This window comes from Pseudoliparis swirei, chromosome 7 (assembly GCF_029220125.1).
Source record: "Pseudoliparis swirei isolate HS2019 ecotype Mariana Trench chromosome 7, NWPU_hadal_v1, whole genome shotgun sequence".
Taxonomy (NCBI): domain Eukaryota; kingdom Metazoa; phylum Chordata; class Actinopteri; order Perciformes; family Liparidae; genus Pseudoliparis; species Pseudoliparis swirei.
This window is the reverse complement of record NC_079394.1, coordinates 25,576,850-25,602,591: the sequence shown is the minus strand read 5'-3', so window position 1 is coordinate 25,602,591 and position 25,742 is coordinate 25,576,850. Positions and strand designations below refer to the sequence as shown.

At 43.3% G+C, this 25,742-nt stretch overlaps 1 protein-coding gene and 1 long non-coding RNA gene across 9 annotated transcripts in view; both read right to left on the bottom strand.

Moving 5' to 3' along the window:
• Positions 1–764: 764 nt before the first annotated feature.
• Positions 765–1,972, bottom strand: LOC130196833 (uncharacterized). Its single transcript, XR_008832330.1, has 2 exons — positions 1,918–1,972; positions 765–1,710 (listed from the first exon to the last, which is right to left on the bottom strand). It is a non-coding gene; the product is annotated as an uncharacterized LOC130196833 (long non-coding RNA).
• Positions 1,973–2,721: 749 nt separating this feature from the next.
• LOC130196186 (dmX-like protein 1) overlaps positions 2,722–25,742 on the bottom strand; it is a 54,670-nt gene continuing 31,649 nt past the window's right edge. For 3 of the 8 annotated variants that reach the window (XM_056418075.1, XM_056418076.1, XM_056418082.1), the window contains 20 exons: positions 24,892–25,083; positions 24,591–24,667; positions 21,811–21,932; positions 20,650–20,907; positions 20,058–20,260; positions 19,651–19,802; positions 19,312–19,397; positions 18,988–19,189; positions 18,398–18,515; positions 17,960–18,022; positions 16,469–16,555; positions 15,045–15,163; positions 14,336–14,504; positions 12,954–13,014; positions 12,392–12,519; positions 11,411–11,488; positions 10,889–10,980; positions 10,700–10,752; positions 9,967–10,184; positions 5,926–8,001 (listed from right to left, as the gene is read on the bottom strand). In XM_056418075.1, the coding sequence (XP_056274050.1) occupies positions 7,756–8,001; positions 9,967–10,184; positions 10,700–10,752; positions 10,889–10,980; positions 11,411–11,488; positions 12,392–12,519; positions 12,954–13,014; positions 14,336–14,504; positions 15,045–15,163; positions 16,469–16,555; positions 17,960–18,022; positions 18,398–18,515; positions 18,988–19,189; positions 19,312–19,397; positions 19,651–19,802; positions 20,058–20,260; positions 20,650–20,907; positions 21,811–21,932; positions 24,591–24,667; positions 24,892–25,083 (2,724 nt within the window). In that variant the 3' untranslated portion in view covers positions 5,926–7,755. Of the gene's footprint in view, positions 2,776–3,622; positions 3,736–5,925; positions 8,002–9,966; positions 10,185–10,699; positions 10,753–10,888; positions 10,981–11,410; positions 11,489–12,391; positions 12,520–12,953; positions 13,015–14,335; positions 14,505–15,044; positions 15,164–16,468; positions 16,556–17,959; positions 18,023–18,397; positions 18,516–18,987; positions 19,190–19,311; positions 19,398–19,650; positions 19,803–20,057; positions 20,261–20,649; positions 20,908–21,810; positions 21,933–24,590; positions 24,668–24,891; positions 25,084–25,742 lie in introns of those variants that run through there. The other 5 variants (XR_008832201.1, XM_056418078.1, XM_056418079.1 and 2 more) reach the window with 5 other exon arrangements.

Sequence of the window (25,742 nt, the reverse complement as noted above, 5' to 3'; positions counted from 1 at the left end):
AGTTGTTCTTCCAGAAAGCCCGTCGGCCCAAAGATGAACGGGACGATTAAAGTGTTTGATTCCTTCTACAGGTTGGAACCGACATGCCACGTTCAGCGAGTCCAGAAGGCTGAGCCCTGTGTCCGGCTGCTGGGAGGCGAGGAGCTTCCAGACGGACTCTTCAGGAGCTGCTGGACGAGGTGCCGGCTCATGTCTCCTGTCCTCAGCCTCCAGAGGACGTCACTCATGCTGCTGAGGAGACGTCCTCCTCCATGTCGTCTGTTCTTTGGTTTTGTTTCAATGTTCTCCATCCAGTTAGGAGTTTGGTATAAAAGCATCATTTCATATACTGCCGGGGTCTGTTACTTACTTTCCTATTCTCTATTTTTGTCAATGAAAATCTTGTAAATAGAAATGATGCATTGCTTTAGTTGGATTATTTAGAGTGAAGATATGTTGGTATTTGTTACTGATTGTTGCCAACTGACATGACACGTTTTGCCATGTAGGATTTTTTGTACGATAAAATATTTTTGTGGTCATTTAAGCTACGTTTGGCAAAACACAAAACAAAAATATAATCGTTTATCCGTTATGAAGATGAAAAATGAGCACTGGTGTAAAACAATATATTAGACATTAATTATTAAGAATCAACACAATAAGTAAATATAAAAACTATAACATTGTAGTACATAAGTCTCAACCATTAAAGTTGATTTATAACCCAAAATGAACATCATAACAGTGTTTGCTGACCCAGTAGTTTGGAATAAAAAGACATATTTAGATGTTGCTGTACATGTATTTATTAAAATCAGGAAATAATCTAAATACTGTACACAGTTAACATGAACGTACAGGATTCCATGTGACAAATGAAAGGATTATTAAGTCTCGTTCAGGCTGAAGTGTCCGTCTTCTTCACAGCTGCTTCCTGTGTGGGCGGGGCGGGCGGTGTCGGGGGGCTGGGTGGTCCTTCATCCTTCTCATGTGGTCCTCCCTCGTCATCTTCTTCGTCGTCGTTAAGGAGATCCCGGTAGACTCTTCCGTGTCACAGCAATCGATACCTAAATAAAAAAGTAGAACCAGGCCAACCAGCCTTCCCCCGCCAGGCGCGAGGGAAGGCTGTCTGGAACTTTATCGGTCCTGCCGGGCAGTCGGGCTCCTCCTCTTCCTGCTGCTCCTGGGAGACTCTTCTGGTTTCTGGGGGGCTGGGGTATCTGTTCATCGCTCTATCCATCCGTCTATCTGTCTATCTATCTGTCTCTCAGTCTGTCTATCCATCTATTTATCTATTGTAAACTATATTTTCACAAACAAGGAATGTGTCATGGCGGGTGGTGCAACATTAGACAACATTAAACAATCAGCAAAGTGCAAGAATTGTAACATTACATTGACAGTAGAATATAAAATAAGTGCCCATACAAACCAATAACAGGACTTTAAACAGTGTAGTGAAAGTTTAAAGGGACAAGTGTATCACTAACCTGATAACTTACCTGCGGGCCAGTCCCTGGCGGAGTCGGCGGATGGCGCGGAGCTGGCGGAACCGGCGGCGGATGTCTGGGTGTCGGAGTCGGCGCCGGAGCTCGTCTGGTGTTAAAAGGGCAAAGACACGCAACAAAGAGACACGCGCATTATGAAGCCTAATGTCCGCAATGTTATCTTCCTGGACTAACCTGATGGCCGTAGGGAGGCCAGGAGCTCCATCGTAGTCTCCGCCAGCTGGAGGGAAACATTTAAGGATTCTTCATTCAATAAAATAGTTCTGGATTACATTGAGCAATAATAGATTCAGATTCCAGCTGCTGATCTATCAGTTAGCAGGTCAATATACAACTGTTTAGACTCGTGAGCCACACCTTCCAGACTAAACAATGTTTCATATCTTCTCACTTTCCCCTTTAATTGTGCATTGCTCTGATTTCTTACCTCCGTAGTCGATTCCGATGGCTGCCGCCGGGGGGCTGGGAGGGGGCGGCGGTGGAGCTCCAACGAAGTCGCCAGCTGCAGGGAAACATTGAAACAGGATTCTTCATTCAATAAAATAGTTCTGGATTACATTGAGCAATAATAGATTCAGATTCCAGCTGCTAATCTATCAGTTAGCAGGTCAATATACAACTGTTTAGACTCGTGAGCCACACCTTCCAGACTAAACAATGTTTCATATCTTCTCACTTTCCCCTTTATAAACCTTTCATTGTGCGACAGGAGGGTTAATTGTCAAAGAAATAGTTCATGGGATAGTATTGAGTAAAAGGGGCAGATGTTTGTTGAATAAGTGACGTTTCAGTCACTGTCAAAACAAACCAACTCATTCTCACAATCAGATGCGTCTCTAACACACCTGGTGCGATGACGTCACACTGACGCATGATTCTATTTCAGTATTAAGAATATCTTTTTTCAGAAATGTCAAGGTAAAATCTGTCATATTTGATAGCCTCTAAATAAAATAACACTGTTTTAAATCCCCAACACTAATAGTTAACACATACCACAGATATCCAGCGACTTTTAAGACATTCCGGTCCTCAAATAATCATTTTACACGGAGAAACCTCCACCACATCTGTATTTTTCAAACAGGCCCCTTGACATTGTGAACTGTTCAACTATAAACTCAAAAGGTTTCACTGATTTCTCAACTGAGAACGTTTTAAATGGTTTTAAGGTAAGAACCAATAACAAAATGCTAAATATAAATATAAAACTTACCTCCGCGCAGCGTACGGTGGTCCTCCATTCTCCGGCTTCTCGGAGGTCCGCGGGAGAGGAAGTCAGTCACTAGAACGAGATTCAAGGATAACTTTCAGCTAGCGGTCAACAGCTCGAGGAGTTAGCCTCACAGCTCCGGTCAACCAGAGGGCTCAAGCTCGAACGTTTTGGACCGATAGCTCTGAGTTAAGGGCCCCAAAAACAGGTCCATGCGAACTTTATGGTCTACGGCTACAGATCTCACTCATTATCCACTTCACGAGGTGCATCTCAGAGCGCGAGGACGAGATGCTGGAGGCAGCGCGCGCTCGTGCACTCCCATCAGTTAACTCTACTTAACAAGCAAAGCATCGCGACAACGAGCACAGAGCGTTTTAATGTTAAATACATCACTTTCATATGATAAAGTCAAAGGAGCAGACGTGTGTACAATAAGGCCCGTTTCAACGGTCACGACAGAGCAGCTCCGGGTCACGCGCAGCTTAGGTCAAGCGGCCCGCGCGTTCCCGATGGTTACCATGGTGCCGAGTTTATGCATTTTACAGAGTACATTTGAGAATTCTGTAAAAATGGTAAAGGCGCCATCTTTTTTCTGTAATTTCAAAGTTAAAGTTAGACGTTTTGATGCCTTAAACCTAAAATAAAAGGGGTTTCGAGGCGTTGCACTTATTGTCAACACATTCCGCACATCTCCTGACATTTTCAAGACATTCTGCACCGCAAATCTCATTTTACACGACGAATCATCGACCGAGCGTCACTTTTCACAAAATATGTTTTCACAAAATTTCCTGTCAACATTATAAACGTTAAAACTCAAAAGGTTTCACTGATTTCTAAACTGAGAACACTTTTATGGATTTAAGGGGATACGTTAATAATAAAAATGCTAAATTAAATGTAGAAATGGTCTTACCTTAGTCCAAATCACAGCCCGGTCGCTTCAGCAGGGTCTCGTCCTCGGCTCTCGGTCGTCGGAGGGCCTTCCTCGGGGTCTCGGGTCTCTCGTAGTCCGGATCTGGTGGAGTTCTGTAAGACAACAAGTTTTGTTTCCAACAAAAAGAGTCAAGCAGTGCAAAAGTCTCAGAGTTTCCTTCACAGGTCTGGGTTCACAGGAGGGTTCACAGGTGAGGTCCGCTCGCGTCAAAGTCCAAAGTGCAAAGGGCAGAATCAGAACGTCCGCGGCCTTAAATAGCCTCGGTCCGGTTTCCATGGCATTGACGTGCGTGCGTGCGTACGTACGTGCGATTGAGCAATACAGAGGCATTATTTATTTACCCCCATATTCTTTAAATATATATTTGATTCATACGAGTTATTATTATTAGCATTAGTAGTATTATTATAAGTATTATTATTTCTCAGTTATCTGTTGCTATTCAGTAGCTGTATGAGCTGTAAAGCCAAACTGTATGCTAGATGAAATATATTATATTATATATTATAATCTTATTATTTCAGAGGGATCATGTACAGTTAAAACAAATGTCACCATTTGATGCACTGCACCAGATTGTACTTGGCAGATGGATGAGCAATAGATGACGCGGGCTTGCGACTAAACTTCATTTATTTGACAGCTATACGTTTCCCCTCTCAACTTCTTGAAACTGTTAGAGGTCAAATGATTACTTTCCATTATCTTTTTTCGTAAATTCTTCAGTCCATTTGTTGTTCTTCTTTAAACAAATAATGTATTCTTTTATTTGGAAATATTGACAGGTACATAACACAGTAAACATGAACTGATATTTCCATTGTTTATCATCTTTTTGTTGAAATATCAGATAACAAACCCACTCCCCCACCCACTGTATACACGAGAGTACAGGACATTAAATACATACAAAGAGGTCACCTCATTTCGCCACACACACACACACACACACACACACACACACACACACACACACACACACACACACACACACACACACACACACACACACACACACACACACACACACACACACACACACACACACACACACACACACACACACACACACACACACACACACACACACACACACACACATCTGTATGGAGACACACCTGCACAGAGTCAATACCCAGTATCACACAAGTACAATATATCCAGAAATTAAATGACAACATGAGTTGTTCTTCTTCTTTGAGTTCGGGCAACCTATTATGCCACGTCTTGGGGAATAGACACAACTGAACATCAGAAATAGAATATTGTAAATCGACAACTGGCACATCTCCGGCTCAAGATTTATTTCCCAGGGACGTAGACACATTTTTTCTTCATTAATCAGTATTTAAGAATAACACTTACTCTCTCTGTCATCAATTCCCCCCAAATGTGTTTGGATATCTGTCGGGGCATTTATTTGAGTTCTTGTGAGAATTTCGCCTCGACATGCTCCGCGGCGCTCATGTCTTCAGCTCTCATGTCTTCTCACGACACAATGTGTTTCAGGTGTTTCGTAACAACCAATTACTTGCTCACTTCAAGTTACAGTGATCAATAGAAAAATCATTTTGCCAATGGGTGCCCTTTTTTTTTGGTTTGAGCACCTGCCTCCCAAAATGTCTGTGCACGTGCCTGCATGTATTCCTCAACTCAAACTGCAGCCACACCAGAAACTTCAAAATAATTTAGTTTACTGGCTATGAAAACGTTTCAGAGTAATGACGGTTTTGTTTGCGTTAAAGGAAGTAAAATAATTCAGAATAGAAACATTAATAAGTGACTTTAATACTTGCTAATTATAGTTTAGATTTTGCATCCAATATTTGCATTATTATGACTTGATGAATGAAAACATTTATGTGTAACTTTTTCATGAATTGTTTTGACAGTGATGCCTCATTTTTGTCATGACTTTTTTTTGTCATACTAATAAATCACTTTATGACTTTAAATATAAATATATATTCCTCACACCTCATACTGCAGCCACTTCAAATAATTTAGTTTACTAGCTCTGAAAATGTTTCATGGAGTAATTATGATGAATGTCTTGTTTGCGTTGAAGGAAGTAAAATAAACAATTGTAATAAGTTAGTTGAATACTTGATAATTTGGTCAGTAGGTTTAGATCTAATGTGCATCTAATATTCATGTGGCTCCCCACAGACACAATATAAACTTGTATTACTATAACCCTGTACTAATATATAATATAAACTTGTACTTCTATACAATATAAACTGAATGGCGGTCACTTCCGTTTTCCAAAAAACATCTGCTCATGTTACAGAATCTTTGTTTATTTCACCGGTACATTTGTCTGTATATATTACATCGATTTACATGACATTATAAAATTAGAATTATTTGATCAAATTCACATTTACAAGATTGAGGCGGGACAAGTTGAGCTTTAGGGCTCGGCGTGAGCTACGAGTGACGGAGCGCCGAGCGGCTCGGGACCGTCTGAAAATGACAATAAGCAATAGTTCAGCAAAGGGAAGTTGATAAAAAATATTTTTATTCTACAGTTTTGGGAGGAGTACATATCGCTTGGAAAAAAGTGCTTAATCTCCAGCGGCTGCAGGAAAACACGGCTTTGACCAAAACCAGAGCGTTGCTCAACGCCGCATCGGGAGAGAAGAAGAAACGACAGAAAGAAACGGTGACGATATGAGAGAAAAGGAAACGGCAGGAAGTTACATAACATCTGCCTTTTGGTCGCTCAGTCTAGAACCCTAAAGATGAACCTATTTCATAAATATACCTGTATTTGTCAGAACGATATTCTTCATAGTGGCTTTTGTAATATCTACGACTCGTCGTTATGATTATACTCATGGTGATGAGCGTAGTTTATGGATCCATGTGAATACACACACACCGTCATAAATGTGCTTCATCTAAAAGGCTTTTCCTCAGTTTATCCTCCTGAAATCAACGCGTCGCGTTTCACCCGAGTCCGACCGCGTCGAGGAGGAAACAGAGACGCGGGTGGATCGTACTCGATGTGCGTGGCCCTCTTCCTCGTTCGCGAGGAAGACTTCGTACGACGTGGATCAGATTTCCCGTGTGCCGGAGGCAACGTGAGAGTCGCCCGGCGGAGGAACGCCACACGGAGGATACGGCGAAGGTGATTCATGAAGGCCGACGATAAACAACGAGCCGATCGTCGACCCCTCGCTTCCATCGTGTCCTGCTGCGTGGTCTCAAGCTGAATGTTGAACATTAAAAAAAGAACACATTATTATTCGTGGCGTGCACAGAGTAGCTTTAATTTCACTTCAGTAATGATTGGTATCAGCGGCGTGGTGGAAGTCGATCTCAGAGGTTAAGGGCACTTATAATAATACTCATAAATATACCAGCGGGTCTCGTCCTGCACATGTATATTGATCTCAATACCGAAGGCGTGGCCTCGGAGCTTCATACATGTGGATGTGCAAATGAAGGAAGAGAAATGTCGTCTGCAAGTCATAAAAAATAAATAAAAAAAACACAAAAAACCCCCACAATAAATTAAGAAACCGTTGGGGAAACTCAAATCACGTTGCTCTCCGTGTTTTTGGGATTATACGTGAACTCTTTCTGGCGGAGAGGCGGCGAGTTGGACGCGCCGCTCGTACCCAGACGGCCGTCGTCGTCTCTCCGGCAGAAAGTGTGTTTGCGTAGTTTTAGTCGTTTAAATCGTTCCGCCTTCATAAAACCGGTTTCCTGCGCGGCGCCGAGTGGCTCGACAGGGTCCGACAGGCCGACGCCCGAAACCCCTCAAAAATACTCCGGGACGACGCGCTGCCCGCCGGACGCCGTCGACTCCGATATCAACTCAGAAGAAACGGCGAGGAACGATCTTCGGCCTCCCGACTCGCCCGCTCCTCCCGACTCCTCGGTCCGTCGCCCGCTTCCACTCCCAACACTCAGAGGCTCCTGTGATTTGTCTCCGGGACCCCCGATGTCTGTGAATGAGTCCTATGAACCCGCCCCCGAAAGCCTTTCTTCATCTACACCGTTAATAACACTGGCGGCCATTGTTCTGGCGGCGGCCGTCATCGACGTCGAGGTTCCGACGCCACATTCTCTGAATCAACGGCGTTAACCACCTCGCTCTCCTATATGATGAGCTTGACGTCGTTCTTGAGGTCGCCGTGGTTGTTGTTGTTGTTGTTGTGGACGACACCGAAGCGGTCGGGGAGCACCCTCATCTTCATGGTGCCGTCGGCGCCGCAGGAGAAGATGTGATTGGTCGGCCCCACCTCGATCTGCATGACGCCCGTGCCGAGGTTCCTGAACAGCGACTGGCGGGCGTGCTCGTTGGGGAACGCGTAGAGCGCCGTCATCGTGGCGAGGCTCCAGATCTGAGGAGCAGACACATCGTTACACAACAACGGCGCCGCGTGTGAAAGGCGGAGTCGGCCGCGGCGCCGGGGGGTTATTCTCGGAGACGAATCGCTCCCTTGAGGTCACGCAACTTTTTCTTCTCGATTTAAAAACAAGCAAACAAAAAGACGTGTTTTATAAAAGTTCGGCGACGCCGTCTTCTGATCTTCTCCAGCATCCGTTTTCTGAACGCTGCGCAGCCGAAGAGCTTTGAGAGAAAGTTATTTGTGTTATCAATGCAAGAGAAAAGAAAGTGGAGGGAAGAGGTAAAGGGCGAGAAGAAGAGGAGCGATGAGGAGGAGCGGCCGGTCCGACTGGGCAGGAAGCGCCGCTCTCTACTGCGGTGAGTTCAAGATGTCAGGAAAATTCAAATGAGACATCGCGGGACGTGAAACCGAAGCGGGACAAAGGAGCGGGCGGCGTGAACACGACGGGCCGGCCGGCGTCCGACGAAACCGGCGACGACATCGAGATTCTTCCTTTCGCCTCAAGCGACAAGCAAATGTCTGACTTTAATTTCGGTCGTTACGACAAGAAATACCGAGGAGAAAGAAGACGAGAAAATCTCGTTAGCAGCTTGTAAAAAAAAAAAAAAGAGGCTTTTTACGAAGAGGCGGCGCGGCCGATTGTGAGACGGAGCCGGTAACTCAGGATACGACCTCGCAACACAGGGTTCTTACACATTTTGAACAATGGATTTCCAGGACTTTTCCAGGACTTTAAACCAAATGTCCATGACCAAACTGAAATCTCAGGATAGACATGAAAAATGTAAAAAGTTGTGCGTATTGAGAGTGTACGCCGGCTTATATTTTCTTTAAAAAATGAACACATGATCATAACACATTTCCATGACTTTTCCAAAACTTTTATGATTTCAGTTTTTTTCCATGACTTTTCCAGGCCTGGAAATGAGCATTTTGAAAATGCCATGACTTCTCCAGGTTTTCCATGACCGTACGAACCCTGACGACAGGAGAACGACCCCTGAATGGGTCACGTTGGCGCTGACCCTTTTAGAGTCTGTGATGAAGAGGCAATGCAAACTATGAACACGATTTACTCCAGTTTAGCCTTAAAAATAATGTAAACTAAACATTTGTGGCCCGTTTTTAAGCATTTGGCTACACCCTCCATCTTGAGCGTTGGACTGGCGTTCCCGTCTTGGCGGAACCTCTTTGATGAGGTACTTCATAGAACCGGCGCTGCACATACGAGTTAATCTGCCACTTGCATGCCTCCTCATCAAACACTTTGAACAGCTCACACATTCGCCGCTCAGCCATGTTCAGTTTCTCATCAGCTTCAGACGAGCAACTTCACACGCGGGCGGCGGCTTTGGAAGCTTTTTTTTCTTCCCCCCCCGAGCGAGAAGGAAAGTTGTTTGAATCTCAAGCCGATGTGCGCCGCGCCATGTCTCGGACATCTGTGTGAAGCGGCGGCTCCTTCCTCGGAGTGACAGCGGCGCCGTCGTTAACGCAGTCAAAAAGATTAAAGACCTGCAAATGTATACGCCGAAGACGTCTCCCGTTCAGTCAACAGCGCTTTCCTCCGTGCGTCGACCCGGTTTCACCCGACGCTTCACGTCTTTCACACCGTTTTCCTGAGCAAGTGCTTCCTCATACGTGACATTGGAGCGTCTCACTGTCTCCATGGATGAATCAAACTGTCGTCTGCATGTTGATGTGTGGGGACATTTTCACTTTGTGTTGAGGAAATAAATAGAAACATATATATATATATACAAATATAAATAAATAAAATAGATATAAATAAATATATATACAAAAAAAATAATTTAAAAAAAATATATATATACACACACAAAAAAAATACATAAATAAAAAATAAAAATAAAAATATATATTTAAAAAACCGAACCTCCTAACTATCCATCTCTCAAATGGTCACATGTATTCCGTTGCATGAATCAGTCAACATACCTTAATGTTGCCCTCAGCTGATCCGCTGATGAAGCAGTCCTCCGTCGGGTCGACAGCCAGAGCTTTGACAGACGAGTCGTGGGCCTGGAAGCTCTGGCGCTGGTGCCTGTGGGCGAGCTCCAGGATGCTGATCCAGCCCTTCCTGCCACCTATGATAAGCAGCTGCTGCCTGGAGGCCATCAAGAGCACGGTGGCCCCGGACTCGTGGCAGCAGAAAGCTATGGAGAAAGAGAGAGAGAGAAAGAGAGCGAGAGAGAGAGAGAGGGATGTGGAGTCGAATAAAGTGGATGAATCGGAGGAAACAGAATAAAATTGAGGGAAACATAAAGAATGGAAATGGAGAAGACAAGGTGGATAAAAACATAAAACATTCCAGGCTTCGGTTTAAAAATGATTACAATTGTTAGTTTAACTAAATAAATTATATTTGCACATAAATAAAAAGTTTATTGGAGACCTAACGTCAAGTAACATGTTAATTGAAGATATATTAAATATATGAATAATATGCATTACATTTAAAAATCAAAGAATACACCAATTATCTCAATTAGTATAGTTTAGTAACTGCATTTAATAAATTGTCATCAAAAAAGCAGAAAATGCCCATTTTAAGTTTTCAAAGGTTCAAGGTGACTTCTTGAAATATGGTTTCTAACCGCCAGTGGAACAAAACAAACATTGCTGAGTCGATAGCTGAAAGAAGCCGTTCCAAGTGGAATAAGAAGCTCACCATGCACCAGGCTGTTGGCAGGCGTGACCAGAGTGTCCCACAGACACACGTTCCTGTGGAGGGAGAACAAATGATTATCCATCTCCACATTTTGTGGGATGCGGAGCTCAGCGGAAACAGTCGAGCATCGAAAGAGAAGTTTGCCAAACGGAACACAATGTGGGCGACAAATTCGTCCAACGGTCGTACCGGTTGTCGGTCGAGAGCCCTGCGGTGGCGATGAGGGAGGAGGAGCCCACGAAGACAAAGTCGTGAGCCGTCTTGTTGTGGCACTGCAGCGTCTGGCGGACACAAAGGAGACGAATGGGGATAGCGGCACTGATTGAGGAGCAGCCGGAGCAAAAACAAAAAAAAACTAGAACGGGCACTCGGTAGAGCGCATACCTTCACATATCACACGATTGGGCATTGAATTATGAACATTTTGGCATTAGTTGCATGCCAATCGGATAGAAATTGACCGCGCTATGGTAAAAATAAGATTTTGACCCTTTCATGACCTTGACCTTTGACCCAATCGATCCCAAAATCTAATCAAATGGTCCCCGGATAATAACCAATCATCCCACCAAATTTCATGCGATTCGGTTTAATACTTTTTGAGTTACGCGAGTAACACGCATACAAATAAATACACGGCGATCAAAACATTACCGTCCGCATTTTCAATGACAAAACTAAAAGGTAGATCGTTGGTCAGGACCTTCTTACCAGGTATGGCTTGGGTGCGATGCCGCTGGTGTTGGTCTGCCAGAGACTCAAACCTCCATCGGCGTCGACGATCCCAAACTGGAAGAAAACATCCGGAGAGCGGATATCAGGCTTAAAGTCCAACACACATGGGCTCCTTCCGGGTTTCAGAACCGTCTCCCCCTCCTGGTGGTTTGGATTGCTCTCAAACTATCTTCCAGAAAACCCGTCAACAGCTTCACAAGTTCAAGCAGCACTTGCATAACGAACAGCGAGCGCTCTGCCCGGCCACTCGATCCAATTATACATTGGAGGGGTTTTTTAAAGCACATTTCACTCTTCTGGCCAGAACAGGCAGATAAAGACGGCTCTGGCACCGGAGCGGCTCCATCCCGGGAAAGTTATTAGCTGCAGGCGAGCGCCGGAGTTCAGAGCAGTTGAATCACTCAAGCTGAATAACAAACTGCGCCAACGCTCCCCGCTGTGGAGCGGGCTCGCGCCGCGACCCGAGTCGACAGAATGATTATGTCACAATGCAGTCGCTCAGGATGGGGAGACATCTGGATGGGAGAAGATAACCGTTTCAACTGGTCGATTTCACAGTTCACACAGCCAGGGTTCTTACACATTTTGACCGATGGATTTCCAGGACTTTTCCATGACTTTAAACCAAATGTCCATGACCAAACTGAAATCTCGGTAAAAACATGAAAAATTTAGAACATTTTGGGTATTGAGAGCGTACGCCGGCTTATATTTTGAGCGTCTTTCTTTAAAAAAAAGATATTAATTATGTCAAATTCGGCGTAAATGAACACGTGATCATAACACATTTCCATGACTTTTCCAAAACTTTTATGATTCAAGTTTTTCCATGACTTTTCCAGGCCTGGAAATGACCATTTTAAAATTCCATTACTTTTCCAGGTTTTCCATGACCGTACGAACCCTGCACAGCAGTGTGTGTGTGTGTGTAGGTGGTTGTGTGTGTGTCTCGGTAACCTTGTTCCCCTGGTGGTTGAATCGTATCCTGGTGACTCTGGAGTTGCCGGGGCTTCTGAAGCAGATGATCTGCTGGGAGTGACCCCACTCGAACATCCTCACACTCCCATCCTGAGCGCCTGTCAGGTCTGGGATGAAAAATGTCAAAAAGCAGAATGTGCCATAAGCTCATTTCCCCCCCACCGTGCGTCTCATTCGGTTCCCACGGTGAGTTTTCACATTTTTTGTTCCCAGCGTTTGAAGACTGATGAAGGAAACGGTTTATTTCAGATGTTCTGACGACCTGCTGAGAATTATTCCACCCAAAAAACCTCACAACTTAAATCCCCATCTCTGCAGTTTGACTGTAAAATAAAAGCTAGGGCTCACTTGTTGTAGATCAAGAGCAGCACTGGGGCCAGGAAATCATTTAAAAAAAATCTTTGCCACTTTCTGAGTATCTATAAGAAAGTTTTGGGGTGATGTAATCATCCCCCTGAAGGCGCCTCTGGTTTTCACCATGAGGAATGTGATGGCTGACGTGTCTCAGTAGATTAAAGGTAGCACCCAGAGTCGTACTTACAGTAAGGCAGCGTGGGATGGGAGGTCATTCTTCTCACATTGTTTATGTTTCTTTTGATCATCTGGGAGAAGAGAAGAGGAGGAGAAGAAGTTTAGTAAGCCGACATCAGAAGAAAACGAAACTCATAACAGGAGAGTATGAACAAAACATTTATTTTCTTCCCACTGCCGGCTTCCTCCATCTGTTAAACTAACGGCTCGCGACTAATGGATCGTCATGAACCTTTATGTCGATGTGGAAGGTGCCATAACATTTACGTAACAAGGTGCATGCCTGAAAGGTGCTCAGCGGTAGTTAGAATCCACTTAACGGGTCAGAGGAATGCTAAACCTAAATCATTACGCCAAAGTACTTATTTAATGCTGCGTTTAACTCGCTGAACAAATGGATGGTTTCTCCATCAGCGTAAAGCATAAATTGCCTTAATACACTTTACCTCAGCGGCCATATCCTGTCTTGTGTGATGACTGGTGGCCCAGAGACATTAACACCAATGTCTTGCAAAGGATTTCATTTATCATCGTCTCTAAATGCATTCGGCTCCCACCTCGTGCTGAAATAATGACGATGAGGGGCGGCTCTCGCTGTCCGGTGTGAGCTGGTTGATATCAACAAAACACGACTCGCAACCGCCTCGACCCAGAGGCTCTGCAGACACTGGAATTAAAGAAATCTTCCCACTGCTAACGCAACGTTTCATTTAAAGACCTCTGCATTGTCCTGGAGTCTGAGGAGCTGTGAGCAACATCTTGGTTCCTTTGGAAGTCAAGGAGGAAGCTGATGCCAGCAGCTACGTGTAGCTTCTGTGGACGACACGCCCCTCATCGGCGCCATCAAACCGGCCCACACCCACCAACACAGTAGTGTGTTTTTAGTATTTAGTTGTTCGTATTTAGCTTTGTGTTTTATATTTATTTTCATTGATGCTCTGATGTGCACCGCTGCTGTGATTTTTGAAATTTCCCCACTGTGGGACGAATAAAGGAATATCATATCATCAGCTTTGTAAAGGCCTTCAGCTAAGTATGAACAGTTTGCAGTTAATGTCTGAAAACATGCAAAACAACTCACGCAGCCATCAGGAACACGTACAATAAAGCAAATCCTGACGTGACACACAGATCTCAATAATTGATTTTTTTTTTTTTTAAATGCTTTATGTACTTTTTCATTTTTACTTAATTTGGATGTTTTACTCTTATTTTCCCCTCTCAGGTCTATAATGGTACAAACTCATTCTAGCTTGTTTTCATTCTCCTGAATTCTTCTCTCCATCTCTTGTTTTTGAGTTCCTTGTATTTTAAGTTCCTTGTATTTTAAGTCTCTGGTAGTGTCGACATTTGGTGGGGCAAACAAATGGTTCGGGTAGGAAAGTCACATACAAGTCCAGGTCGAGCGCTCACCACGGCTGCACCGCGGCCCGTCTGCACCCCGCCCAGCCACGGCATGTTGATGGGGGTGCCGGGGCTACTGTGAGTGTACGGCGTGGTGCCGTGCAGGGCGGCGAAGTCATCCCGCGCATGGACCACCAGGAAGTCGTCGCCGCCAACGCTACAGAGACGTAGACGAGTAATAAGGTATTTAATACATCTTCAAATCTAAAATAAACTATATAACGCACTACAGTTCAGAGTTGATGTATCCGAGACGAGTTTAGCAATTAACAGATGAAGATTTCATTGAGAAAGACGAGATGAATAATTCTAAATATGGAAAAATAACTTGATTCAACAAGAAAGGAGATTAATAATAATAATTAAAATGGAAATAACAACTTGAAAGGTATGATTAATGACCATTAGAATGGTCATTTATCATCGAGAAAAGATCAAATTACGAATGAAACTCAAAAGGTAGCATTAAAAATAGAAATATAGCAAGATTTAAACTCCATGCCAGCATTGTTTTGTTTATTTGAAGACAGTTTGTGTTCATTTATAGAGAAACTGACAGTACGGAGGACGATAACGATGCATACCGAGAGACAGTGACCCAGGTCTGCGATGATAATACCTCATATGAGGATATAGATTATGCTGCACATCCACACACACCGCCTACACCATCATTACCGACTCACGGCTCTCTTACCCTTTGACTTCTGCGTCCTCGTCATCGATCCATGTCAAGATCTGCGTGGCCAAGATGGATGACACATCCAACTCCTGAATGTCATGGGTGGAGGCCATGACTAAACAGTTACGGTTTGCCTAGGAGGCAAACGGGGACAGGAAGTGGGGGAGACGGTGAGGGTTAGGGAAGAGAGAGCGAGGCTTAACAGGACTTTCTCCAAACTCTATTCCGCCTGTGGTCACAAAAAAACATGGTAACTTTAATCATGACCCGAGGTGCACCTTCCTTTGATCACAGCACCGCTGCGTTCTTTAAATAAATATTATTCAAGCAAGCGCTCAACAGAGTGAAGCTCTTAGTATATATATATATATATACACACACATATGTGTATATATACAGGACTGTCTCAGAAAATTAGAATATTGTGATAAAGTTCTTTATTTTCTGTAATGCAATTAAAAAAACAAAAATGTCATGCATTCTGGATTCATTACAAATCAACTGAAATATTGCAAGCCTTTTATTCTTTTAATATTGCTGATTATGGCTTACAGCTTAAGAAAACTCTAAAATCCTATCTCATAAAATTTTAATATTTCCTCAGACCAAGTAAAAAAAAAGATTTATAACAGCTGAGTGTTTGTCAAGGCTCAGGAAACCCTTGTAGGTGTTTCGAGTTAATTAGACAATTCAAGTGATTTGTTTAATACCCTACTAGTATACTTTTTCATGATATTCTAATATTTAGAGATAGGATATTTGAGTTTTCTTAAGCTGTAAGCCATAATCAGCAATATTAAAAGAATAAAAGGCTTGCAATATTTCAGTTGATTTGTAATGAATCCAGAATGCATGACATTTTTGTTCTTTTAATTGCATGACAGAAAATAAAGAACTTCATCACAATATTCTAATTTTCTGAGACAGTCCTGTATATATATATACACACAGTATATATATTTATATTTTTTAATTGTTATTTTTTTAGTTATGAATTTAAAGTGTGCTTTGAATCAGTTGGTTAAGGTGAAGCAAAAGGTTTGAAATGAGTGTTTCTAAAAAAATTCCCTTTGAAATTGACCAGTTTAATACTTCAAATTCAGACTACATCCTTCATTTGTATTTGTTGAGTGGAACATCTTTAACGTACAGGAAGTTACCGTGAACAGCTGGGCTTAAACTACCTAAAGCAAGTTTGTTTTGTCACCCATCGACACATCAAGCAAACACCAACATGCACTTTGTGTTTCTGGTTCGTGTTCAGTCCAATATGGTTTTCTGTAAGACGCTAAATCGAGATATCTATATATTTTATACTGGCCATTCTCCAGTATAAATAAAATGTATTTATTGAAACGTAATATGCTTGTTGTCACATTCTGTGATAATACATCATCTGTATATTATGCTGTTCAGTGACCTGAGTCAAAGATTCGTACCTTGTTGATGGCAAAGGCCGTGATGATGTCAGATTCCTTGTGGATGATGCGTGCCTTTCCTCCGGGGAAGCCGAGGTCTGCCTCAGTCTGCACAGAGACGCACACACACACACACATTGAAAAATGTCAGTAAACATTTGCTGCAGACAAATAACAAGCCATAACATGAGATGCAGAACATTTCCCTTCATGCTACGAGACCCGTTAGAGGGGTTGATGAACGAGGCGTCAAAATATTTGCCGTAGAAGTCGGAGCCGCCTCGCTGGGTTCCACGCGGTGCAATAGTTGCACTCCATGTTCGTGTTAGTTTGCCTCGCCTTTAGAGGTCAGGAGAGGACTTGTGAGGACTTGTGAGGCGCATCGGGCCACCGTATTAATCACACCATAACTGGGTTGGTGTCATTGGATCAGGCGCACACTGAGCCGTAGAGGTCCTGCGGGAGTCGGCGACGCTGTAGCTGTGCATATTGTATAGAGATGTACGATTTTAATGCAACTCAAGTTGAGACGAGCATTCTTTGAGCACGAGATTGAATTAAAGTCCTTTCTCCGTCGATTCAAGGGGACGAGACCGCGTCTCTTCCTGTCAGAGGGAATAAAGTCAAAATTAAAAGTTGCAGAAATCTAAATCTGGCGGTTTGCCATTTTCACCGAGCGCGTAATCCCCGCGGGGCACAGACTCCCTGCGACAGCGTGCGGCCCCATTAATCAGAAGCTATTCAGCTCCGTAGCTCGTCCGCCGAGAGGCCGGGTTAATTAACACGGAGCCAAATGGAGTCGCGACAACATGGCAGCTCGCACAGCGAGAGCCCGAAGATTAGAAACATCCATAAAGCATCGATGTACACGGTCATTTCACATATTTTGGCTCCCATTCACAAGGATAGTTAAGCGCAAGATTAATTAATGTCAAACACTGACTGGAACAGTCAAGAGTTCATGGCCCAGGCTTTAAGTCTGTCAAGATCACAGTTTATATGTTTCTAAGATTATATGCGACAGGCCACATTTACTAATTCACTGTGATGCGAGTACAATATTTCAGAAGCGTGAGTTGTTGATAAGAAACAAAAATGCACGACACAATTTTGTTGAGAGGTACCAGAGAGCGGGGACGCGCGGTTAAACATGGGAGCATATTAATGCAGATTTAGCTTTCACAATTAACCAAATTTGATGTTGGTGCTTCAAACACTAAAGCCCGCTGGTGAAGTCCACAACCAATGTTATCACTGCCGCCTGCATGACACAATCATGCAGCACGTTTTTAAAAATAATATATAAGTAGAATTATTCAAATGGTATATATCCAATTCTTTTTTTTATTACTTATAAAACATTTCATTCATAGGATTATAATCTTCAGGAGTAAAGAATGTCCATCCCACCTTTACGGCTGGTAATATTTTGTTCTTAAATATCACTTCTAGAAACAATATCTGATCCCAACCCCAATTTCAAAAGTCCCAATTATTCTGAAGCAGCAGTACCTGATTGTTTCCTCTTTCCTCCATCCCTGAACATTTCATATCGTCAGTCTGGTCCTCACCCGACTTAAATGATTTGAGGAAGCATGACAGGGACACAGACACACAACAACAAGTAATGAACCATGCAGTCAAGCACACACAGAAACTGAATTATTGTGCAGTTAATCAAACACGGTGTAGTTATTGGAATGAAATTAAAGCATCAACATGCAACTGGAGGGGATAACAATACATGTGATTGGCATGCACAACAACAACAACCACGCCAATCAGGAATTAAGAGCAATAACGATGCAGTTTGCCTTGCGAGTAAATACAGGAGCGTGGCGTGGATTTTATTTATTACAAAATAGTTAATGTGTTATTCTGTGACAATTAATACAATATACTAGCTGTGCAACACAGACGGTCCATGCTGAAGGTGTAAACATGGTGTACCTCATTCGGGTCCCGTTTCTTGGTAAAAATGTTTCTAATGAACGTCTCCTGCACTTCTTCCTGTTTGACTAGAAACTGCCAGAGACGCTTCACGGGAAGCGCCGAGTGGTGGCTCGTTCTGAAAATAATACACAACACATTTCATTAAATCCGTTGCATCGGTTCACTGGAGCACGACAGAATGCGCTCGACGATATCCTCTCCGATTTGTGCAATTGGTGTTGATCTGAAAACTCCTCGTGTGTGGTGCTCGAGGCAAAACGCATCAAAAGCACGTACAGTAAATCCCGACAGTGCGTCCCGTACGTGCTGTGTGAGAATCAATTGGCGTGACATCAGCTGAAGGAGACAACTTTGAATCTATTTATAGACACATTTACGGGTGTGAATGAGTCCTACAGATGTATCTGATGCTGGAGGCTAAACGATAATCAATTGAACAGCATCACTTATTCATGAAGCTCAAGGGGATATCTGTAGGCTTGAAACATCATAAAGGAAACATGCCAAGGACGACTAAAGAAAGAAACACATTTTTAAATGGTCTGTACATATTCATTCTTGTACCTCTCCCCAGCTCATGCCAGTACCTGAACGGGGTGTTGGAAGGTTCAAACAAGGCCTTGTGCCTGAGCAGGGCGGGGCCCGGTGCAGCCGTTTCATCCTTGAGGAGGGTGGAGATGTACTTGGAAGGCGGGCCCCCGAAGATCTCCAGCCTCTTCTGCAGCACCTGCTCCCATCGCTGCAGCGTCTTCAGCACAGCGTGGCACAGAGGAGACACCACAGGCAGATCTGTTCGGAGTAGGAACGAGATCATTAGATGAGCGGAGACGGGCGGAGGGGAATAGGGCGGCACTTTGCTCCATCCCACATGTTAGGGCAGAACAGTGTGTGTGGAGTCTTTGAGAGTTTACCCAAGAGATCATATCCTGCCATTGGGTAGAAGGACTTGAGGTTGACCAACACAAGCTGAACCATAGACAGTCTCATCAAACACCAACTGAGAGGGAAAAATACATAAATCAGATTAAAATTCTGATCATAAATACTTTTAATGGGTTCAAAGCTCCCTAAAAAAAACTGGGGGCATAAAGGTGTGCCGACACTGAGTGTGGAGCGGCAGTGTAGAGGCAGTGCAACATCAATGGAAAGACACAAATGTCTGTAAACATGCGCAGGTTTACTCCTCTTGAATTCAGGTGAAGAAGAGTCTCTCTGCTGTAACAGCCACTCGGTGCCGTGTGTGTCGCTACCTGTAGGAATTATGGTTTGAATGCTCCCTTTGCGGAGAGCTGGGGTCAAACACGTCTTCGTATTCATAGTCATCCTCCTCCTCTTTATCCTGACTGTCCTGGCTTTCCTCAGAGTCATATTCTATTCGGTCTTCAGATGGTGGCAGCGAAGGCTAAAAGACGCAACAACAATGAATGAGACAGAGAAACAAAACAAAGCGGAAAGCATTCGTGTTGTTATGGAGCCGATTGACGTAGTTGGACGATTAAAGATTTGTTCGTTTCCATAAACCATACTACGGTGAAAAATATAATGATGTTATTAATGAGCCCTGCATGCGAAAAATTATCTCAATGAGAGGTCAATACACTCAAGATCAACATTTACCAGATGTGATGTTGGGGTTGTTACTGATATAGTGGCTTACCTTGGCAATGAAGTAATCCCAAATGCTGAGCTCTGGAGGGACAAATCGTTCTTTAAAGATGGAGGCAGCTTCCTGTTCCACCACAGGGCCGTGCTTGGCACTAGACGGGCTCTCCCGCTCGTTCCCGGCGTCGTCCTTGGAGCCGCTGCGTGGCGTCAGGAGCCTGAATCGTCTGGACTTCCTGTCCGAGCTGCTTGGCGAGGCTGGGGTGTTGAGAGAAAGTGGGTTTGATAAATTGCCGCAGCGATGATTTCAGCTAGTATCACACCCTGACCCCACTCGTGAAGTTTCAGATCATATATGTTATATGCGACAAGATTTAAAGATTGCAATATCCTTAAAATATATATTTTTTAAACTGTAGTTCAAGATGCCAACGTACACAGAGAGTGCAGATCGTGAGGTAAACAGCTCCCACACTAATAAGTTAATGAATTTCACTCTGACCCACAAACTAGAACCCAATACATTTAGCTGAGCTGATTTGATTTAGCGACTGGGTCACCTCCAAAAGAAAGCCCTCACAGTGAGACAGCCACGCAGGCAGACTGTCAGAAAGAAAACTAGATTGGCCACACTAATCCCTTCCCACCTGGCGGGGGTGTTCTTGATGGGCTGTTGAGTTTGTCGATGACAGGGGTGCGGGCGCCTCCCCCGAACACCGCCACCCAAAGCTTGCTGTCGAGTGGGTGGGCCACGATGCGAAACAGCTCGTTGCTGGAGTGAGTGGCCAAGCCGTGAACAAACAGACTGAGGAAGACGGCGGTGAGGATCTCACAGAGCAGCACAGTTAAGCCCGGCTGGCTCTCCTCGCCTGCCGAGCTCAACAAGCGAATGAGAGAGGCGATACCTAGAGAGACGAGAGGACAGACGGCATTTGAAGAACCATTTAAAATGTGTAAAATACATATTTTATTCCACACTCAGAGACCATAATATCCAGCTTACCTAATAATATATAGTGTACAAAACTACATAAAACGGACCGGTTTTGAAGAAAAAAAGGAGCCGACGTGTGTTGACATAGTGAACATCAAGCACACAGCAGTTTCAGGCGCAGGACAAGAAACAACAAACAACTAGAACGGGCACTCGGTAGAGCGCATACCTTCGCATATCACAAGATTGGGCATTGAATTATGAACATTTTGGCATTAGTTGCATGCCAATTGGATAAAAATTGGAAAAAAAGAGACGATTTTGACCTTTTCATGACCTTGACCTTTGACCCGATCGATCCCAAAATCGAATCAAATGGTCCCCGGATAATAACCAATCATCCCACCAAATTTCATGCGATTCGGTTTAATACTTTGAGTTATGCGAGTAACACGCATACAAATAAATAAATAAATATACGGCGATCAAAACATAACCCTCCGCATTTTCAATGCGAAGGTAAAAAGGAAAAGAACAAACATTTGAATTGATGTGTCTACCCATCCCCACTGATCTCTTCTCAGAACACCAATGAGACGCATCGTTTCACCGGGCGGCAAAATCCTTTCATTATAATGGACGTGGGGACTCAATCCCACATACACCATCCATCCTACTGCTGTCAATACAGCTATTCCCTCATCTTTGAGAAACATTTGTTTGAAAGTAAAGTGCCCAGCTGTTATTATTATGCCTCATTTACAAGAAATAGTCTGACTCAACTCACTTCAAGCACCAGGTTTTTACCGATACCCTTTTCAAATAAATGTAGAAATACATCTCTTTGCGTGTGTGTGCGGTTTGGCTGATTTACCTGGCCACTGTGCAGGGGAAGTGTTGGGCTGGACGGACTCGTCCATGCTGACGGTTCTGAGTGGCGGCTTCTGAGACAGCAACACACTCTGATACACGATTCCTGTGAAATGGTTCACATGGCTGTGGGACACAGAATAAAGAAACCACGCACTGTCAATGCCAGGGCACGTATAAAACAAGAAAGGCTGTGAGAAAGTGGAAAAAAAAGAATTATAGGCTGAGGTGGTGGGAATATATATTTCTGGGATGATGTTTCCAAGTATCGCTGTCGAGATGTGACAATATTTAAGGGCTGCCTCTCAGGTTGACTACCTCCCTAGGTGTATATTAAAATATTAAAGTGATAATCTCGAAAAGAATGATGGATGCGGCTGACATTGTTTGGATCTCTGGGGGAAGTGAGATCCAACAACACCTCTGCAAGTACCGCTTAATGCCATATTCATCTTGAGTTCGAGATCGCAAGCTGTGTTACTTTGTGTTGGTGGAAAGCTTTACGTTGATAAAAGTATCACTGCTCAAGTTCTTGTGTCGAGTTGCTTTTCAACACGTAGTAAAAGAAAATATGACTGTAGCAGAGGTAATTTTTACAGAAAATATGCCGAACCCGCAGGCTTGACATCCAATACGGTTCGTCCCCTTTTAAGCGTTTGCACAAAAAAGGACCCGCATCAAAGAGATTCTAAAATTCAAAGACAAAAATCATTCAGATGGAGGATTGGAAGTAACTGATCTTAATGCACACAAATTCAATCCACAATGTCACGCTCACACTAAAGGTACAACACCGCTTGTGCTTTTAGGCCTCACTTGATGTACCCGAGTGTTGCTCTCTCCACGGGGAACTCGATTAACCTGATGTTCACATGACGACGGAGAGAAAGGAGCAGAACATGCATCAAACATCAAAACGCCGTCACCGTGACGACAACACTCAACCTACATCGGAAAATACCATTAAAAAAAAAATGCACTCCGGCTCTCGCTCCGACACTCAGAGGAAGAAACGGAAGCGCATTTCATCAAAACTAAGCAACACACCAGGAGAGTTTATTTCATAATTACCATAACAAAAACCGTGTTAAATTAGAAATAGCCTTGCTAATTTAATTGGGCTGAAGAACTCCCAACAGTATGCAATAGATGGCTGTGTGTGCGTGTGTGTGTGTGTGTGTGTGTGTGTGTAAAGAAAATGGCAGATGAGGAAAATAATAAGTGCTCATTTCCCTACATTGCTTTGAGGTTTGAACCCTTACTCTGAAGGAATAATGAAAGTAGTTTTTTAGTGTAAGCTAAATGTATTTCTGGGGTCTCAGTACTTAGTCTTAGTCGAGTCAAGCATAAATAAAATGTATTTTGTGTAGTAGAAAGCAATCTGACAGAACCATGACACAAAGTCACACACAAAGTCACACACACAAATAACCAATGTTCCAACCCATCTGTCAAATCCAAAAATCTGATTAAGTATTTAATCAACTCTCATAAATCTTTCCAACAAGATGAAAACAGACATATTTTCCAACATGTTTGTCTCTTCCCAGGTCTTACATCACTTCACTACAGCGCTTTGGAAAACCATCAGGAAGCCATAGACCGCGTATGGGAAGTGGACGAAGCCCCCGTGAAGCCCTTTGATTTGGGCTTTTACCATCTTGTTTTTGGCACGAGAGGGAGGAGCACTAACGGGCGACCGAAAACGTTCCAATGAACCTTTATGAATGTTACAGTTCTAGGATACATTATTAAAACACATACGACTCCCAGGCCGAACAAAGCCGCGGTAGCGACCCGTCAACCACAGGCAGCCACCCTATTTATACAACCACACTTCTTTATGCAACCAGAGGATCCACCCACTACTGTCCGTGAAACAGAATAATGAAGGCTTCACTTTGCAGACCCGGAAAAAATATATATAAAAATATAAAAAGCCATCTTCAAAAGCATTTTCCACTTTGCGATTAAATTTGTAGTGTTTGACTAAAAATGCATACGTGCATTACCCTTTTGCTTGGTTACCACAAGTCGCCATGTCCCTTCCTCCTTATTATTCTGGCCTAATAAGTCCACACACCCACACACGAACGCAAAACCAGAGAACGCAAAACCAGAGAACGCAAATCAACATATTTTTTTTTGTTGCCGGAATTTTGTCTCGATATCTCTTTATACATAATTATATATATATTTATAAATTATTGTTAATGGAGTTTGTGTCAAGGTGGTGGAATATTGAGAAACTTGCATCAAAGATAAGCATCACATAAAGAATTAAAGTAGCTTGCTCAGAGAGATGATGCAATCTAGATACAGACTATGAACTCAAATCCAGTCAGGCTAAAATTATTAATTAGATTTTTAAACAATGGTAAAAGAAATGCAAAGATTCAATTCCCTAGATCCCCAAATTTGTGTTTGGGAGAACTGGTCTGGATGGCTCAAGTTTTTTAATGCATTAAGGTCACTCAAATCAGCAGCATTTAGGGGGATATGTATTGGCAGAAAGAGAAAATATTTTATATCATAGGTATATTTTCTTGTCTCAACACATGAAAAGGTGCGTTTTCGTTGCCTTTTGATAACAGTTACAACGACATACACATTTCTATAGTAGCCCAGAAGGGACAAAAAAACACCTTTAGACATGTCCTCGTAGTTCTCCGACATGCTTGGCACAACGGAGAAGTTCCAGATCGTTTTAAACCGCAGCCTCAGTGTTTGATGTGGTCACATCCTACACACCGTAGCTTTAAAACAACTGCTTGGCTCACGTACCTGTGGGTGTGTCCATCACAAAGACACTGATATATACAGGCTGACAGGGAGGCAGCCAGCGTGTGCAGCACATAGATCTAAATGAGGCAAGGGATAAATGAAGAAAAAGAAAGTCAGGTGCATTTAAACAATTTAAACTAAAAAAACACCTAAAAGAACTAATTTAAACTTTACATGTTGCCGCATTCGTTAATTATCGATACACAACTTTACTTTTTTTTTTCTGACATGAACACAGATTTGGATACGGATCCCTTAAATGCATTTCTTCATGCACGAGACCAGAGACGGACTGCCTCACCTCATTGTTAACCACATCCGGATGAGGAGGAGAGTCGAGGGAATTGATGGTCCTCAAGATGTCTTGGGCCAGATTGGTCAGGTAGACGATGGGGTTGGCGACCACCGTCTTTACGTTGGACGTGCACGCCATCAGGAGAGGAATGGATGTCGGCTGACAACATGGCGTCACCGCCGGCTGAGTGGAGTCATCCTGTTGGAAGAAATTAAAGAGAAACATTGAAATGTGGGTTCAGTTTTGACAAACAGGTGCACCGTTGAAGGAACAGATAGTTTTGACAATGTTCATCATGTGTAATACAGTTAATAATCTGGGAATATGCATAATCACACATCACTTACAATATAATAAACATACAAAATAAGAGCAGATATATTCAACTTTCTCTCGACTCACTAAGGAGACCAGGAAAAAACAAGAGAGCCTGAATGTGTCACACGTGATCCCCTGGAGAGCGCGTGATGTTTTCTTCCAGTGAATGTGTGAATGACAGTTAAAGAGAAGACAACAAAGAGGTGCGTGGTATTGTGTTTGGATATCAGATCCCTGAACATGACTCTGTGTGCAAGGGTAACACAGGCTGATGTTTGTCACGCTTGATGAATCACATTCAGGTGTCACTAACGTCCTCAACAGGCCGACTGAGGTGAAGACAAAAGGAATAATACAGAAATTTCCTGAATAACAATAGAGAAATTTAACAACCATGGGACCAGAGCTGGGACAGAAGAAACGGATTTTATTACAAAGTCAAAGTGAGGGAGCAGACAGAACACCCAGTGCTGCTTGACTGCTCACATTCAAGAACATTGCTCCCATGCTGGCACATTGAGTTGTTTACCTCCTTAAAT